General features: G+C 51.4%; 1 protein-coding gene across 1 annotated transcript in view; it reads left to right on the forward strand.

Moving 5' to 3' along the window:
* The window catches only part of DOCK5 (dedicator of cytokinesis 5), an 82,319-nt gene that overhangs the window by 52,793 nt on the left and 10,584 nt on the right, over positions 1-18,942 (forward strand). The window contains exons 34-48 of the mRNA XM_084221872.1: positions 1,162-1,247; positions 2,521-2,677; positions 4,281-4,321; positions 4,408-4,498; positions 4,948-5,067; positions 6,097-6,186; positions 6,933-7,037; positions 8,292-8,433; positions 11,231-11,312; positions 11,504-11,588; positions 11,959-12,045; positions 12,948-13,124; positions 15,587-15,670; positions 16,077-16,214; positions 17,290-17,456. Coding sequence (XP_084077998.1) covers positions 1,162-1,247; positions 2,521-2,677; positions 4,281-4,321; positions 4,408-4,498; positions 4,948-5,067; positions 6,097-6,186; positions 6,933-7,037; positions 8,292-8,433; positions 11,231-11,312; positions 11,504-11,588; positions 11,959-12,045; positions 12,948-13,124; positions 15,587-15,670; positions 16,077-16,214; positions 17,290-17,456 — 1,652 coding nt within the window. The remainder of the gene's footprint in view (positions 1-1,161; positions 1,248-2,520; positions 2,678-4,280; positions 4,322-4,407; positions 4,499-4,947; positions 5,068-6,096; positions 6,187-6,932; positions 7,038-8,291; positions 8,434-11,230; positions 11,313-11,503; positions 11,589-11,958; positions 12,046-12,947; positions 13,125-15,586; positions 15,671-16,076; positions 16,215-17,289; positions 17,457-18,942) is intronic.

The raw sequence follows: 18,942 nt of genomic DNA on the forward strand, positions 1-18,942 counted from the left end.
AATATGAAATATATATATGCAATATGTAAAAAGACAAAATTTAATACATAACATTATATATACTGTATTATACACAATGTAATTGTATATTCATTATATAAAAACGAACTAATTATATAATAATATATAATAATCATAATATAAAATATATACACAATAGGTAAAATAATATTTTTATATATAATATTGTATATACAGTATTATACACAATGTAATGGTATATTCATTATATATGACTATAAAATAATATGTATATAAAATTATATCTATAAATACACTATAATACATGTATTTGCAATATATGCACAACACTGGTATCTTCACTACACGTGTTCCATATTGTCCCTAAGGCAAAAGAAAAATTGAGTATTTAAACAAAAAAAAATCCCCACCCAAAACTGTGCCCAACCCCTTGGGGAGTCCCTGTGGTTTGCAGGGTCCAGCACTTTCCAGTTCTGCCCTGACTGAGCCTTTCCATGACTTTGATAATCCCTGAATTCCCCTTTTTTCACCCTTCCCTGCATTTGCAGAGCTGTCAATGCTCACCTGTAAACTGGGAAGGCCCTCAGAGGGTCTGCAGTGCCATTTCAGCTGTTTATTCGCCTTTGCAATAACAGCAGAAATGCCCCGAGAGCCTGTGGCAGTGCAGCGAGTGACCCTGCAGGGACCTGCTGCAGCCAGGGGTCAGGGGGGTCAGGGGGGTTGGGGACCCCAGGGCGTGGCTCTGGGGGAGGCTGGCATTGCCTGGTTCCAGCCTTGGCATTTGGGGCTGTTATCCCTTACTCTGCCTCAGCCCCGGGGCAGCTGAGCCTGCCCTGCAGAGCAGGGAGTGCTGGGGGAGCCCTGGCATTGCCTGGTTCCAGCCTTGCCCTTTGGGGCTGTTATCCCTTACTCTGCCTCAGCCCTGGGGCAGCTGAGCTGTTCAAGGTTCTGCCCTGCAGAGCAGGGAGTGCTGGGGGAGCCCTGGCATTGCCTGGTTCCAGCCTTGTCCTTTGGGACTTTAATCCCTTACTCTGCCTCAGCCCCAGAGCAGCCTGAGCTGTTCAAGGTTCTGCCCTGCAGAGCAGGGAGTGCTGGGGGAGCTCAGGGCCCCCAGGCTGCTCCTGCTGCCAGCCCTGCTCTGAGAGCTCTCCCCCCTTCCCTGGGGCTTTGCCTTTCCAGTTTGAGAACGAGCTGATCACCAGGCTGGACCAGGAGGTGGAGGGGGGCCGAGGGGACGAGCAGTACAAGGTCCTGCTGGAGAAACTGTGAGTTTTAGTTTAGAGCTCTTCTATTTCTATTATTTCATATTTCAATATTATATTTTATTATTTTCTATTTATATCACACTTATTATTTTAAAATAAATAAATTATTTTAATAACTAATAAATTCATTTTATTTATTATATTAAATTTCTTGTTTTGTATTATTTATATTTATATATTATATATTTTTACATTATTTTCTATTCTATATATTATTTATATAGTATATATTTCTATATTCTTTTATATTACATGTATGATATATTTTTATACTATTTTCTATTCTAAATATTATAGTATAGTATATATTTTTATATTATTTTATATTACATGTATGATATATTTTTATACTATTTTCTATTCTATATATTATAGTATAGTATATAGTTTTTATATTATGTTCCATATTATATATTATTTATATATTATATTTTTACATTATTTTATATTTTATATATTATCTACATACATTTACATTCATATTTTATATGAATTTCTATCATATATATTATTTAAATATTATCTATTTTTTCACACTTTAGTGGGCTGCTTTCCTAATGCAAAGGAGCCCTAATTCATTCATTATTCCAGTGAGCAGGAAGCTGCTGCAGCTGCAGTGATCTTAGTGCTGTGCAGGTGTTCTGGGGCTGACTGCCCAGAAATCAGGGTTTTTCTGCACTTTTAACTGCCCTAAACTGGAGAGGGAACTCAGAGTCAGCTGCCAAACTGGGGAGGGGGCTGGAAGTGGAAGTCATTTGGTAATTTTTGAAAATTACTGAGTAATGACTCTGCCATATATTTTTTTGAGATGCTATAAGAGAATTCCATGTAATCAGCAGACTCACCTAATTCTAGTAGAGAATTTTAGAGACAAGAAATGTATGAAATGTCTGTTTGAATCTAATCTGCTTTAATGTAATCTGGTACTTCTGAGAAAAATTGCTTTATGGCCAGGTACTGACTTCATTTCCTGTGTGTGAATCCAGAGTAGTGGTGAGCAAGCAATAAAGTCAAGATACAGAGCAGATACTTAGTTCAAAGGATTCAAAGGCTCAAATTTAAAGCAAAATTGGAGGTTTTAGCAGCAAAAACTCAATTTTTTTTGCCCAACAAGTGCTGTCCTGCCCTGCCTGAGCTGTCTGTCTCAGGTGTGGATGTCCAGCACTGAGTGTCCATCCAGTGAAACTGGGTAACTCCCATGGAAATGTGAATAATTCACACCAAAATCCCATTGCCCAGTACTGGGAGAGCTGAGTGTTCTGGTGTCCTGCAGGCTGCTGGAGCACTGCAGGAAGCACAAGTACCTGGCAGCCCCAGGAGAGGTGTTTGCCCTGCTGGTCAGCAGCCTCCTGGAGAACCTGCTGGACTACAGGACCATCATGCACGATGAGAGCAAGGAGAACCGCATGAGCTGCACTGTCAACGTGCTGGTAGGGCTGGGACATGGCCCTGGGACACCTCCTGGGCTGGGGACATGGCCCTGGGACACCTCCCTGGGCTGGGACATGGCCCTGGGACACCTCCCTGGGCTGGGACATGGCCCTGGGACACCTCCCTGGGCTGGGGACATGGCCCTGGGACACCTCCTGGGCTGGGGAATCATCACCTGGGCTGGGGACATGGCCCTGGGACACCTCCTGGGCTGGGGACATGGCCCTGGGACCCCTCCTGGGCTGGGACATGGCCCTGGGACACCTCCCTGGGCTGGGACATGGCCCTGGGACACCTCCTGGGCTGGGGACTCATCACCTGGGCTGGGGACATGGCCCTGGGACACCTCCCTGGGCTGGGGACATGGCCCTGGGACACCTCCTGGGCTGGGACATGGCCCTGGGACACCTCCCTGGGCTGGGGACTCATCACCTGGACTGGGACATGGCCCTGGGACACCTCCTGGGCTGGGGACTCATCACCTGGGCTGGGGACATGGCCCTGGGACACCTCCCTGGGCTGGGACATGGCCCTGGGACACCTCCCTGGGCTGGGGACATGGCCCTGGGACACCTCCTGGGCTGGGGACATGGCCCTGGGACACCTCCTGGGCTGGGACATGGCCCTGGGACACCCCCCTGGGCTGGGACATGTCCCTGGGACCCCTCCTGGGCTGGGGACTCATCACCTGGGCTGGGGACATGGCCCTGGGACACCTCCCTGGGCTGGGGACATGGCCCTGGGACACCTTCTGGGCTGGGGACATGGCCCTGGGACACCTCCTGGGCTGGGGACATGGCCCTGGGACACCTCCCTGGGCTGGGGACATGGCCCTGGGACACCTTCTGGGCTGGGGACATGGCCCTGGGACACCTCCTGGGCTGGGGACATGGCCCTGGGACACCTCCCTGGGCTGGGGACATGGCCCTGGGACACCTCCTGGGCTGGGACATGGCCCTGGGACACCTCCCTGGGCTGGGGACTCATCACCTGAGCTGGGGACATGTCCCTGGGACACCTCCCTGGGCTGGGGACTCATCACCTGGGCTGGGGACATGTCCCTGGGACACCTCCCTGGGCTGGGGACTCATCACCTGGGCTGGGGACACCTCCCCCAGGCAGGGGACACCTCTCATGGGCTTTGGGCACCTCCCCTGGGCTTTTCTAGAGCCCCTTGGAATTCTTTTTAATCTAGAGGAGGATTTTAATGAAATCCTCATTCCGTTTTTGGTTCATGGTGTGCTCAAGTCAGGCTCTGGAGCTGTAATCACAGAAAGGTGGAGAGTCCAGAATCCTTGGCTGATCCTCCCAATCTGGAACCCTGGGACTTGGGCAGAGATGGTGCCTGGCTGATGGCTGGGATCCCTGTTCCCCTGCAAAGAGCCTGTATCACTTTAGACAAGGGATTTCTCTGATTTGTCCCTTTTTGGAGGTGCTGGTGTCCCTCTGGTATGAAGGGATGGTCCCAGGGCTGAACAGCCAAAATGACAGCAAATATCCCTGAAATGCCTAAAGCTGCTGCTCAGGGTACCTGTCTGGAGATGATTCTGCAAATCTGGGGTGCTCTGCATTGCCAGGGTTTGACTTTTCTCTTGTTGGCAGAATTTCTACAAGGAGAAGAAGCGAGAGGACATTTACATCAGGTAGGCTGAGTCCCTGAGCCTGAACAAGGCTGTGTTCCCTGCATGCAGGACTCCTCCACAGCAAGGATTTCCTTTGCTTTGCCCAGGTATCTGTACAAGCTCAGGGACCTGCACACAGACTGTGAGAACTTCACAGAGGCTGCCTACACCCTGCTGCTGCACGCTGAGCTGCTCCAGGTATCCCAGGCCTTGGGGTTTAGTGAGGCACACACAGCTCAGAATAACCAAAGCACTTTTTTTCTGCTTTTAATGGGACTTTGAGTCATGTAGGTACCAGTGGTCATTGAGGGGCTTCACAATCTTGGAGATTCCACAATAAAATAGTTATAACTATGATATATATGAAATTATATATATATATAAAATGATATATAAATAATCATATATTATATATAATGATTGTATATTATATAAAAGATATAATCAAATAATAATGATAAAAGGAAAAGAATTATTAGCATCAGTTTGTTGCATCCTCCTGCTGGAGTGAGCTGGGAGAGAATGTCTCAGGTTTATGTCCCTGCCAAACTTCCTGTGCCTCCATGAGGGATTTGGTTTGAGTCACCCTGTAAGGATTTTTCTGGAAGCGTTCCAGTTGTTTCACCTTTGCCTTGTGCCTGTCCCAGTGGTCAGAGAAGCCCTGTGTGCCTCACCTGCTGCAGAGGGACTCCTACTGTGTGTACTCCCAGCAGGAGCTCAAGGAGAAACTCTACCAGGAGATCATCTCCTTCTTTGACAGGGGCAAGGTGAGTGCTCACCGTGGTCCTGCAGCAAACCCTGCCTTGGCAGATTCACTTTGGGGTGGATTTAGGATTTCCTTACTGGTAAATTCTTGGCTCAGTGGTTGGGGCAGGCTGGGCTTGGCTACAAGGGGAAAAGCAGATGTGGTTCCACACCAGGCTGGGGTTTTGACAGGGAGCCCAGCCCTGCCATCAGCAAGGCACCTGCTTGTCTGGGGACATTTAAATCCTATTTCTGTGCTGGCCAAAGAGTGTCTGGAGGGTGAAGCTGTTGAAGGGTCTGGGTAGATGGGAGCAGGGCAGGTGCTTTCCTTCCTTCCTTCCTTCCTTCCTTCCCCTGGGAGGGCTCCTGTCAGGTTTTGGGCTTGCAGGGACAGAGGCTTCCCTGGCTGGCACTGACCCTGGGAGCTGCACCTTGGACAGAGGGCTCAGCCAGGGCTGAATGGCTTTGAGCTGAAATAAGGGAAATTTAAATGGGGTCTTGGGAAAGAATTACTCCCTGGGAGGGAATTCCCAGGGAGCTGTGGCTGCCCCTGGATCCCTGGCAGTGCCCAAGGCCAGGCTGGAGCACCCTGGGACAGTGGGAGGTGTCCCTGCCATGGCAGGGGTGGCACTGGGCTTTCAGGTCCCTTTCCACCCAAATTCCATGATCCCATGATCAGATAAACCCAAGGAACCCCTGTCCAAGTGCTGCTGGAGGAGGAGACCCCCTGGGCTTCTCTCTCTGCTATTCAGACCTGTCCTTCCTCCTCCCAGTGCCTCAGTTGGTCCTGTCAGGATCTCAGTGGAGACCTGGCTTTGTAAATCACTCTCAGATCTCCAAATCACAAGATCTGTATGACTGTAATAATCTCTGCAAAAAAAAAAATGCACAGCAGAGTCTAAGGGAAACCTGGCAGAGCATGAAAGTAGTGCCTGAATTAAAATCAGCTGCATTTTTGTTTACCTGTCTGTGCTAATGAAGGCTTTTAACTGAGTCTTTCATGTTGCTTGTGCTCTTCTTCCCCCTCCTGCCTGCCCTCACCCTCGCTGCAGATGTGGGAAAAGGCCATTCAGCTGAGCAAGGAGCTGGCTGACATGTATGAGAACAAGGTCTTTGACTACGAGGGACTTGGCAATCTCCTGGTGAGGCTTTTCCCCTCCATATCCAGCAGGCTGCTGACTGCTTCAGTTAATGCTCTTCAAGCAGGATAAGCCTAAAATAAATGTATGTAAAAGACAAACAAACCAACTTAACCCCACGGCTTTGTAAAGGTTAGAGCAGAATAAATATTTTCATAGTGTCTTTTCACCTCCTAATTAGCATGATAATACCATGTGCAGATGTGTGGAATTCTTGATCTTAACCAAATGAAGGAACAACCAGGGTGTATTTTCAGGCTCCATAAATCTCATCACCTTGTTATTTCTGTGGTAAAAGTGCTGGGCATGAACACAGAGCTGGAGAATCCTCTTGGCTCTGAATTCTGCTTTTCAGTGGTTAAGGATGGAACCAGATGGTCTCTATGTTCTTTCACAGCAGAATCATCTGCCCAGTTTTATTTCTGCCAGTTCTCTGACATTTGTCACCATTTGTGTCTGCTCCCTTTCAGAATATATTTGTATTTCATTTGTTTTCCCACAGTGAAAGATTTCAAATCTCCTTCTGGAATCCTAAAGCCATGGCATTGTTCTCATGTCTGCAGAGCAGGAAATGAAGTTGGTTATGGCCCAGACAAAGCAAATATTTAATCAAGTAAATGGATAAGGATGAGAGACTGCATCAAAAAGCAGTTGTGAAGTGTGTTCTGAGGGCAGAGATCAGGGACTGTCCCTGGGAATGAGTCCTGGAGCACTCCAAAGTGAAAGTGTGGTGTTGTTTTCTTTTCCAGAAAAAAAGAGCTACTTTTTATGAGAACATCATGAAGGCCATGAGACCTCAGCCCGAGTACTTTGCTGTTGGATACTATGGACAGGGTTTTCCCTCTTTCCTCAGGGTAAGGATCCTTCCCCACTCAACTTCTGCAGTGCTGGAGACCCTGAAAGTCACAACTTCTGCAGAGCTTCCAAGAAAATTCAGTGCCAAACTCCCTTTCCTTTCGGTGGCACTGACAGATCCAAGTCCCAGGAGTGTTTCAGAGCATTTCAGTGTCCAGAAAGAGTCAAATCAGAGATGAAATTTTGTGTGTTACCAGCTCAGGTGGAGTCTGGGTGTTACAATGATTGATAAGTTCTTCTATGGATTTAAGCAGAATTTACCTTTTGTGCTTGTGCTCCCTCTGAAATGTGGCTGTTGCTGTTAGGAAATGTTCAACCTGTGAAGAATTTATCCCACTGCTTTTCAGCCTCAATCAACCACATTTTCAGGACAGGGATGATTTCAGTGGTCAGGGAGAGTTTGTCCCACACAGAAGAATTCAAGTGCAAAGGTGCTTCTTATTCCAGCTGCTGAGCACTGCTGGATCTGTGTGGAGGACAGGAATGACTCAGATCCAGGCTGAAAATATTCCTGTTACTTCAAATTCAGGGCCATTTTACCTTCTCAGACTGGAGCTGTTTGAAGCTGTGGTCTTGAGTGGAAGCCAAGCTCAAAAAAAGAGAAGAATGTTAAATTGGAGCTGTGTGAGGAGATGGCATGGAGGGCTTTCAGCTCCAGGAATCCATCCCTTCCTGAAACCCCTGCCAGGTGGAAAATGGTTGGCCATGGTCTGGTGTTGGGTGTGGGACAGACCTGCCAGGGGGACATCGTGGGTGGTGGTGGCCAGGAGTGGGGCTGAGGTGAAACTCCCACCTGTGCCCAGGGAACTCCCACCAGGCTGGCAGGCAGCAGGCAGGTCACTGTAGTTAAGAATTTCCTGGTACTTTTATTCTGTTACAAAAATCAGCTCCTGGCTGAGATTCCTCTGCTGTACCTGGGAGTGCTGGGAGGTGTGAGCAGCCCTGTGGCTCTGGGATGTGTTTGTGTGGACAGCAGCACCTGTGTGAGGGTGTCCCTGCTCAGTGCAGGTGCCTTTAGAAGCTCCTTTCCAGCCCTCTCTGATGATTCTCCGTGCAGCAATGGATTTTTTAGCCAAATCTGAGGTTTGTCACCAGGAGTTGCTGTGCCCTCCTTTCAGCCCATGTTCCTTCTCTCACCTCTTCTGTCCAGCTGGGATCCACCTTTCCCATAAACCAGCTCTGGAGGGGTGTTGGGAAGCTCTGTCCCTCTGCTTTGTTGAATTTTAATTCCCTTTTCCTTCTCCTGCCCACAGAACAAGATTTTCATCTACCGAGGCAAGGAGTACGAGCGCAGGGAGGATTTTAACCTGAAGCTGCTGACCCAGTTCCCCAGTGCTGAGAAGATGACCAGCACAGCCCCTCCAGCAGAGGAGATCAAGGCTTCCCCCAAACAGTGTATCTTTTGGGTTTGGGGCGTGCTGGCACACCCCAGAGCTCGATGTTCCCTCCAGGAGCACAGCTGGTGAACAGCAGGGATGGGCTGAGGGGTTTCTGCTCCTGGGGGATGTGGGGGCAGGCACTGGGCATGGAATGGGGCTGTAAGAGCTGTGAGGGTGGATTTAAAGGCTGCCAGAGTTGAACAAGTTGCTGTCAGGGTGAGGAGCAGACTGCAGGGAGGGGTTCTGTGTTCTCACTCAGGGGCTGCTGACTGCTCTGGCCGTGGTGGGACCCAGTTGGGTATTTCTGGGTGAAAGGTGGGAAATGCAGGCTGTGAGAAGTGAAGGCTGCTCCCTTCTTCCTTGCAGTCCATTAGCATTTATGAAGTGCTGGGGTTTGTGTGTTTTTCCCCTTTGTAAGAAGTGTGAAGTGATTATGTTACTAAAAGTTGTTGGGTGCAGAGCCCTTACTATTTTTAATTCTTATTTCCCCCCTTGCTGGTGGGACTCCAGGCTGTGTCCCAAGCTCCCCACCAGGCTTAAGATCCTCTGAACTGGGGGTGTGAGCCAGTGGAGATGCTCCAGATTGCTGCCAGTGACTTCAGTCAGTGGCTCTTGGAGGATCCATGCCAGGAAAACCAGTGCTGGGCTTCCAGCCTGTGCTCAGCAGGCCAGGCTGGGGAATCTGAAGGTCCATTTTGGCCCTCAAACCCTGTGCACAAAGGCCCAGCCCAGGCAGTGATAGCAGATGCTTCCTGTGCAATCCTCCTGCCAAGCACTGAATCCACAGAGGAAATTAAAATCCATTCAAGATCAAACTTGGTATCAAAAATGCCTCTTCTGTTGCTGCTTTGTTTCAGCTGCTTCCTCTGCATCTGTTTGTGTTTGTTCTGATGTTCCTGGCTCGGGATGAAGCCGAGCTGCAGAGTTTGGAGGCAGATCTGACCCATCCCCAGGGTTTGGGGGTGTTGGGTTCCGGGGCTCTGGCACAGCCCTGGGCTGAAGGGAGCAGCTGCAGGGCTTGGATGTGGGACAGGATCTCCTTGCACTCCCACAAACACCTCCTGACATGGGGAGTGCCCAGATCTCTGTTGTGTTAGGCAGACCTTGCTGCTCCTGGGGTTGGTTTTGCTTTCAGGCTCCTTTAACCTCCTTTGCCTCAGGCTCTTTTTCATTTCTTTAGGCTGTTTTTGTTCTTTTATGACAAAACACCTCGTTCCTCTTTTGGTAGGGATGTGCTGGGGCCACCAGGTGAGCTGTGCTGAGCCTCAGGGTTCCCTGCAGCCCAGAGCAGCCCAGTGCCAGCAGCTGAGCCCAGGGAGCTGAGCAGGGCTCAGCAGGGCACCAGCCTGGCCTAAGGAGCTCTGCAGGGACCCACAGCTCATGGGCTGGGCTCAGGGAGCTGAGCAGGGCTCAGCAGGGCACCAGCCCAGCCTAAGGAGCTCTGCAGGGACCCACAGCTCATCAGCTGGGCTCAGAGCCTCAGCTAGGCTGGCTCTGGCTGCTGGCCAGCTGGCTCCTCACACAGGCAGGGTGACTTTGCTCTGCCTCTCCAAATGCCCTTCAGAGCTGCCTCAATGAATTAAGGGATGTGTGGAGCTGCCTTAACCCCCCACTGAAACGCTGCTGAAATAGGGGTCTCCTCCAGCCAGGTCTCATCAGCTCTTGGAGATCTGTTTCACACCCAAGATAGCTCAGCTAACTCAGAAGGCATAAAATAGCAGGGTGGCTTCTGTGGCAGTGTTGGAAACAAAAAGGTTTTAATAAAAGGCAAAATAACAAAACTCTTTACAGAGAAAAACTGAGCCAGGTGCAAAAGGTCCTTGCCCCTGGTAAACACCTCACAAAGTGATTGGTTTCTTTGTTCTCTTCTTTTTCTAGCAAATTGCTTATTTGGGATTTTTTAGCTCTTTTCCAATTAGCTCTCCTTAAGTTTGAGGTGAAGTCCCCCAAGTCCTATGAAGTGACTTTTTGGCTGTTTGAGAAGAGAAACTTTTCGGCTTATTTCCTTTTTAAAGGAACAAAAGATGATTTTGTCACTCTGTCAACAAGGAGCACATTCCTATACACTGCCACTTCAGACAGCAGAGGATTCCCAGAAGCCATCTCCTAATGGAAAAGCCTTGCTTTTCCAGCCAGCTTTTTGCTCCTGTAAAGCCTCAGAGCAGAATGTTGGAGGAACATGATAAGCTGTTGTGTTGGGGATACAATTACTGAGATCTTTTTAATGTCTGTCATTATTCACAGGTACAAAAGCTGAGTGTGAAGCAATTCCTTTGTTCAGTTGGCATCATGAATCTGAAATGTGGGAGGGAAGGAGCAGCAGCCTCTGATAAATAACTGTGGGGTGGGAGAAGAGCCAGATGCAGCCACAGAACCTCTGCAGAGCCTTGCTGCCCCTTTTCTTGTCTCCCAGAGGAGAAATCAGTGGTGCCAAGGACTCCCAAGCATTTTCAGGGAATTTCAGCACCTGGAAGTGTCCAAGGCCAGGCTGGAGCACCCTGGGGTAGTGGAAGGTGTCCCTGTCCATGGCAGAGGTGGCACTGCACAAGTCTCAAGGTCCTTTCCAACCCAAACCATTCTGGGATTATTATTTGTAAAGTCCTTTTCCTTTTGGATTTTTAATTTACAAGGAGCCTGCAAGATGCAGCATAATGCCTGTGATTTGTGATGGATTAGTCAGGTTTGAAGAAAAATACTTAATGAGAGCATAGGGACTTGTGGAAAAGTCTGACAATGGAAACAGGAAGGGTCTTTCCCTCTCCTGTTTTCCCAAAAGGGTTCCTAGTTTTTCATCCTTAACCAGAGCTGCTCAGATGTGCAGTGCTTCATTGTGAAGCCTGTGATGAACCTGCCACCTAATTACAAAGATAAACCTGTTCCTGAGCAGATCTTAAAGTAATTAATTTTTCTTTTCCCTCAACATTTTGTGTGTGTTTTCTCCACTAACTTGGGCACAAGGTACTGTGCCTTGGTATTTTGTGTGAATTGTGTAAATTCCTCCCCACAAACTGTGAGGAAACACTTGAACATTTGAGTGAGGAGGATGGGAGGTGAGGAAATCACCTTTTTACTCTGCTTCTTCCCAGCTACTACAGAGCCAACGAAGTGCAGCAGTTCACTCACTCCAGACCTGTCAGGAAAGGAGAGAAAGATCCAGACAACGAGTTTGCTGTGAGTCCTTTGCCTTTTGTTTGGTTTCTTGGTGGCATTTTAACCAAACTGTCACCTTGTCCCTCTCCCTGTGGCCCCAGAGGTTGGGAGTGAAAAAGCAGGAGACACAAAGGGCATTGCAGCCTCCCCCTGAGGCTGGGGGTGATGTCAAGGGGCTCCCCAGCTGGAGTGGGAGCATTCAGCATCCTTCAGAATCCCTACATGTGGAGCTGTGAGAGCCCAGGCTGAGCAGAGCCCAGTGAGGGGAGGTGGGAACGGCTGTGGAGCTCTGCCAGATCCTTCTGGAATCCTCACTCCACACAGGAGAGGTTCAGTTGCAAGGCCAATATTTTCCTTACACCTCAGGTATCTTTTTTTCCTTCTCTGCCAGAACATGTGGATAGAGAGGACAACCTACACAACAGCTTACTCCTTTCCAGGCATCCTCAAGTGGTTTGAGGTCAAACAGGTCACAACGGTGAGTTCTCCATGGGGCTGCATCTCCTCCTCCCCAGTCCCTCATGGAATGAAGCCCTGAACCCTTGGGAGTGCCAGTCCTGTTACTGGGGGATGTGGCACAGCTAAAATCAAATTATTTCATTTCTTACTCCGTGGAGAGGAAGGAATCACAGAGCTATGAGATCCCAGAATGGTTGGGGTTAGGATTTACTTAAAATTATCCAGTGTCACCCTCTGCCATCGTCAGGGACACCTCCCACTGTCCCCGGCTGCTCCAGCCTGGCCTTGGGCACTGCCAGGGATCCAGGGGCAGCCACAGCTCCCTGGGAATTCCATCCCAGGGAACAATTCCTGCCCAACATCCCACCCATCCCTGCCCTCTGGCAGTGGGAGCCATTCCCTGGGTCCTGTCCCTCCATCCTTGTCCCCAGTCCCTCTCCAGGCAATTCTGGAATGATTTGTGTTGGAAGGGACCTTAAAAGTCACCCAGTGCCACCCCTGCCATGGCAGGGACACCTCCCACTGTCCAGCCTGGCCTTGGGCACTGCCAGGGATCCAGGGGCAGCCCCAGCTCCCTGGGAAGTCCATCCCAGCCCCTCTCCCAATATTCCTTCCCAAAATCCCATCCAAACCTGCCCATGGAATCCTGGAATGCTTTGGGTTGGAGGAGACCCCAAAGCCCATCTGGTCCCACTATGGGTCCCACACCTCCCCCTGTCCCAGGGTGCTCCAGCCTGGCCTTGGGCACTGCCAGGGTTCCAGGGACAGCCTCAGCTCCCTGGGAATTCCATCCCTGGGAATTCCATCCCAGCCCCTCCCCACCCTCACAGGGAGGAATTTCTCCCTAAAACTTGCATGAAGGTTTGAAAGGTCTATTCTGTGACTCTAAAGAAAGTTCCTTCTGTTTCTTGTGTGCCTCAGGAGGAGATCAGCCCCCTGGAGAATGCCATAGAAACCATGGAGCTGACCAATGAGAGGATCACCAACGTGGTGCAGCAGCAGGGCTGGGACCGGAGCCTGCCCGTGCATCCCCTGTCCATGCTGCTCAGCGGCATCGTGGACCCCGCCGTCATGGGGGGCTACACCAACTATGAGAAGGTCCTGGCACAGCCATGGAGCCCCTCTGCAGGGCTGGCACACCTGGGGCTGGGAAAGCTCCAGAGAGAGCTCAGAGCCCCTTCCAGAAAGCTGGAGAGGGACTGGGGACAAGGATGGAGGGACAGGACCCAGGGAATGGCTCCCACTGCCACAGGACAGGGATGGATGGGATGTTGGGCAGGAATTGTTCCCTGGGATGGAATTCCCAGGGAGCTGGGGCTGCCCCTGGATCCCTGGCAGTGCCCAGGCCAGGCTGGACAGTGGGAGGTGTCCCTGCCATGGCAGGGGGGCACTGGGTGACTTTTAAGGTCCCTTCCAACACAAATCATTCCAGAGTTGCCTGGAGAGGGACTGGGGACAAAGGATGGAGGAACAGGACCCAGGGAATGGCTCCCACTGCCAGAGGGCAGGGATGGATGGGATGTTGGGCAGGAATTGTTCCCTGGGAGGGAATTCCCAGAGCAGCTGTGGCTGTCCCTGGATCCCTGGCAGTGCCCAGGCCAGGCTGGACAGAGCCCTGATCCTGGAAGTCCCTTCCAGCCCAAGCTCTGCAGGCTCTGGGAGCTGCTCCTGGACCCCTGCAGTGTGCAAGGACCTGGCAGGACCTGGCAGGTCCAGTTCCATCTGCAGCTGTCCCAGCCCCCTGTGTGGGGCTCTGTGTGTGCAGAGCTCAGGCAGGAGGAGAGGAGCACGAAGAGCAGAGCTTTGCCCTGACTGCAGGGTGGAAGTGCTCAGCTTCAGTGCCCTCAGGGCAGGGTCCAGCTCCTCTGCACTGGGATGAGAACCTGCTCCTGCCTTGTGGGGCACAGAGGTGCTAGGGCAGCCCAGGTAGCAGAGAAAAGCCCAAACCTGCCCTTTCTGCCCTGGATTAATAGGGAATGAGCAGGCTGAAGAGGCTTTCTCTTGCCAGCAGCCTCTGTGTCTTTGGAATCTTGCAACAGAGCAAATGATTCAGGAAAAAAGCAGCATTTCCTGTGCAGGTTTACTCAGCTGAGTTCACTTGAGCAGTGTAGGTTGTTCTTTTTTGTGATGTTTAACTTAAGCTGTTGATTCCCTCCACCTCATGATGAAATGGGCAGCACAGAATGCACTGCTTGTTTCCACAAAGGGGGTGGAATGTGGTAGAACACATTTAATTCTCCTCAGCTGTGTCCCAGCCCCATCAAACGAGGTGCACACGTTAATTGGGAGAGGGGCTGATTGATCTGGGCTCTGACTCTGCTGATTCCAGAGGAGTTTGGGTGCTTTGCCAGGGCTGAGTTTGGCCCTGAATCCTCCCATTTTATGAATTAAGGTTGACATCAAGTTTAGAATTACAAAAGTGGGAAAGCAGTTAAAGCTAGAAAACACAAAACCTCTGCAGCCACATCTGGAAATACTCATTTCTGGTTCATATTTTCCTATTTCAGCTGCAGATCAGTGCAGAACTTTTGGTTTTTGTGGGCGGCTAAAATCTGCCTTTTAATTGTTTCATTGTAGCCAAAACCCAAAGTTGGGGTTTTAAAACATCTTTCCTCTTGCAATAATTAAGCACTTTCAAGGAAAATCCTCTGGGACCAACCCAGCAGCCCTTTCCCAGGCTCACCTCCATCCTGTCAGGATCAAACCCCCAGCCCAATAAACTTGTACCACAGTCCAGTCTTACAGAAGTAAAAAAAAATATACTCAGAGGCTGAAATAGCTCAGAGAAACAAATGAAAAACTTATTAGGGGATTTATCTAGGAAAAAAAATATTCTGAGCAGGAATTGGGATCCATTTTAATGGGATACATCTTGGGAATTGGCACAAATTTAAGTTTTCAGTCCAGGGAAGTGGATTTGTGTTTGTTCAACTTCAAACCAAGACCAGCTTGTGCTGATTAAAGGTAAACCCAGGAGAAGTGGAGACTGAAGGTGCTTTGTTGAAGGAAGCTGGGAGCCCAAATCCCAGCATGGTCTTTATTTCCACTGAATCTTTGTAACCAGCCCCAGGTGAAAACGAGGGATTTAGGGGCTGAAAGAAGGAAATTGCAGCAGGAGCTGCTTTGCTCTCCTTGGGGCAGCTGTGCTTGTGTGCTGTGGGGCACTGACTGCTGGAAAATAAAGAGGCTTTTTGAAGTCAGAACTTGAGGTTTTGGGTCCGTCACTCACATTGAAGTGAGAAGTAGAAGTGATGGAACCTCAGTTATTCAAATCAGTGCTGGTTGAGAAGGGGATCAGGACTGAGCAAAACCTTCCTGATGCAGTAACTGTTTTTCCATGTGTCTCACTAGAAAAAACATCATTTTTTAAAATAAAAAAGTGGGCTTTGTTCCCTTTTCCCAGCAGCCCTGGTTCTTTGTCCCTCAGCTTGGTGCCAGCACAATTTGGGTTTAATATGAGGAATAATGGCAGGGAATTGCTCTTAAAGGACCTTCCCCTCAGAGCTGCCTGAGGAAGCAGTGTCTGTGTCACCTGTGTCACCTTCCCTCTGTGCTTCCAGGCCTTCTTCACAGAGAAATATCTCCAAGAGCATCCTGAAGATCAAGACAAAATTGAGCTGCTCAAGCAACAAATTGCTATACAGGTGTGGAACTGGGAGAGCTGGAGGCACTGGGGGAGTGGGGAGGAGGGAATCCTGGAATGGTTTGGGTGGGCAGGGACCTTAAAGCCCATCCAGGTGGGCAGGGACACCTTCCACCATCCCAGGCTGCTCCAAATCCCATCCAGCCTGGCCTGGGGAAAATGTTGATGTTTGTTCAACACCTGGAGCTGCAACACTGAAGTTCCCTGACTGGCAGCAGCTCTGAGGCAGCAGCTCAGCTCCCTTGCTGTGTCCCTGTTTATTTTTCCCTCTGAAAACACAAAACACGTTGATTTAAATCCTTTAATTTTATCTGAGCTGTTGAACTCACACTCAGGGGAGCAGGAGGGCTGGTTTGTGCTCCTGCAGCTCATTCTGCTCCTTCCTCCCACCCTCCTCTCTCCCTCAGATGCCTCTCCTGGCAGAGGGGATCCGGATCCACGGCGAGAAGCTGACGGAGCAGCTGAAGCCGCTGCACGAGAGGCTCACAGCCTGCTTCAGGGAGCTCAGGAGGAGGGTGGAGAAGCAGTACGGGGTCATAACTCTGGTGAGGGAACCTGGTTTTGCCATGTTTGGCCCCAGAGGAACCCAACTCCCCCTTTTCCACCCGTGGGTGGGTGTGAGGTGGTGTCACGGAATCCCAGAATCATCGGGGTTGGGAAGGAGCTTTGAGACCATGGAGTCCCAGCTGTGCCCAGTGCTCTGAGTGCCACCTCCAGGGATGGGCACTCCAACCCTCCCTGGGCAGTGCCAGGCCCTGAGCCCCCTTTCCATGGGGAAATTCCTGCTGTGCCCACCCTGAGCTGCCCTGGCCCAGCCTGGGGCCGTTCCCTCTGCTCCTGTCCCTGTTCCCTGAGCACAGCCCGACCCCCCGGCTGTGCCCTCCTGCCAGGAGCTGTGCAGAGCCACAAGGGCCCCCTGAGCCTCCTCTGCTCCAGGCTGAGCCCCTGCCCAGCTCCCTCAGCCCCTCCTGGGGCTCCAGCCCCTGCCCAGCTCCCTCAGGGATTCTCCAGCCCTTCCCAGCTCCCCCAGGAATTCTTCAGCTCCTTCCCAGCTCCCTCAGGGATTCTCCAGCCCCTTCCCAGCTCCCTCAGGGATTCTCCAGCCCCTTCCCAGCTCCTCAGGGATTCTCCAGCCCCTTCCCAGCTCCCTCAGCCCCTCCTGGGGCTCCAGCCCCTTCCCAGCTCTGTTCCTTTCCCTGGACTCCCCCCAGCCCCTCTATGTCCTTCCTGAACTGGAGGGCCCAGACCTGGACACAGCACTTGAGATGTGGCCTCCCCAGTTGCCCAGGGGACAGTCCCTGCCCTGGTGACAGTCCCTGCCCAGGGGACAGTCCCTCCCCAGGGGACAGTCCCTGCCCTGGCCCTGCTGCCCCCTCTGCTCCTGATCCCACCCAGGTGCCTTTGGCCTTTTTGGCCCCACCTGGGCTCATGTCCAGCTGTGTCCATCAGTCCCCCCAGGTCCTTTTGTGTGCAGCAGCTCTGTCCCCAAGCTGGGGGTTGTGGCCCAAGTGCAGGGCCCTTGGTGCTGTTAACCCTTGTGTGCCCGGGTTGAGGCCCTGGGCCCAGCCTGGCTGCAGATCTGCTCTGTGCTCACGGTGTTCCCTCCCTCGCTCCCTGCAGCCCCCGGCGCTGACCGACAGGAAGCCGAGCCGCTCGGGCTCCGTGGTGCTGCCCTACATCATGTCCTCCACCCTCAGGAGGCTCTCGGTCACCTCCGTGGCCTCCTCCGTGGCCTCCACCTCGTCCAACTCGTCCGACAGCGCTTCCTCCAGGCCGGGCTCCGACGGGTCAGTCATGGCAGGGACCGGCAGGGACTGCAGGGACTGCAGTGATGGCAGTGATGGCAGTGATTGCAGTGACTGACAGTGCCTGGTAGTGACTGACAGTGCCTGGCAGTGACTGACAGTGATGGCAGTGACTGACAGTGACTGACAGTGATGGCAGTGACTGGCAGTGCCTGGCAGTGACTGGCAGTGCCTGGCAGTGATGGCAGTGACTGACAGTGCCTGGCAGTGATGGCAGTGCCTGGCAGTGGCTGGCAGTGATTGGCAGTGATGGCTGTGATTGCAGTGCCTGGCAGTGGTGGCAGTGACTGGCAGTGATGGCAGTGGTGGCAGTGACTGGCAGTGGTGGCAGTGACTGGCAGTGATGGCAGTGGTGGCAGTGACTGGCAGTGGTGGCAGTGACTGGCAGTGATTGGCAGTGATGGCAGTGACTGACAGTGACTGGCAGTGACTGACAGTGATGGCAGTGGTGGCAGTGGTGGCAGTGACTGGCAGCAGGGGGAGGTGCCTTACACAGGATCAGGTGTCACTGTTGAGTCAGGAGCAGGAGTGAGGCACACACAAACTCTGACTCTCTCCAGCAGGTTAATCTGGGTTTATCAGGAACCCATTCCTTTATATGTTGTAGTGTGTTGCAATTTCCTGTTTTAGACTTCCCAATCCTTTCCCAGGTAGCAATAGCTCCTCAGTTCCCCTCCCCCTACCTCTTCCTAAGTGATGTCCATCAAGCTTAACATCCCAGCAAGGGTCGTCGTGTGATTGGCAGAAGTTCAAAAGATGCTTCTCAGCCTTGATTATATTCCACTGGTTCCACTGAAAGTTACAGTTTGTGCACCATAAGCCATGCAGTGCCCTGTTGGAATAATATCCCAATATTACCGCATGGAACGTGTCTGGGCTCGTCCCGCCCTCGCTGCTCGGCCAGAGGCAGCAGCTGTGGTGTTTCAGCACAGAGATCCCTCTGGCTGGCTGGATGTTGCAGCTGGACACTGAGAACAAGTCCAGGCTGGTAAGAACTCAGGTTTACCTCTGGTGAAAATCCTTAGGCTAGGTGAAGAAGAAAGGAGAGGATTCTACCGCAGGGTTTAATCCAGAGCTTTATTCCAGGGTCTCAGATCTCTGAATCTCGGTAACAGCCACTGTGGAATCCCGGCCGCATGGTCCCAGGTCCTTTCAAGCCCAGGTCCATGGTCCCAGGTCCTTTTAAGCCCAGGTCCACGGTCCCAGGTCCTTTTAAGCCCAGGTCCGTGGTCCCAGGTCCTTTTAAGCCCAGGTCCATGGTCCCAGGTCCTTTTAAGCCCAGGTCCATGGTCCCAGGTCCTTTTAAGCCCAGGTCCATGGTTCCAGGTCCTTTTAAGCCCAGGTCCATGGTCCCAGGTCCTTTTAAGCCCGGGGGAGGGGGAAGGGCGAGGATAGGTGAGTTAGCAACCAGGTGGGAGAGGGCGAGTCTCAGGGGACAATGACACTGGGACAGGCCAATGGCCCAGGG

This window comes from Fringilla coelebs (genome assembly GCF_963513975.1).
Source record: "Fringilla coelebs genome assembly, chromosome: 26".
Lineage (NCBI taxonomy): Eukaryota > Metazoa > Chordata > Aves > Passeriformes > Fringillidae > Fringilla > Fringilla coelebs.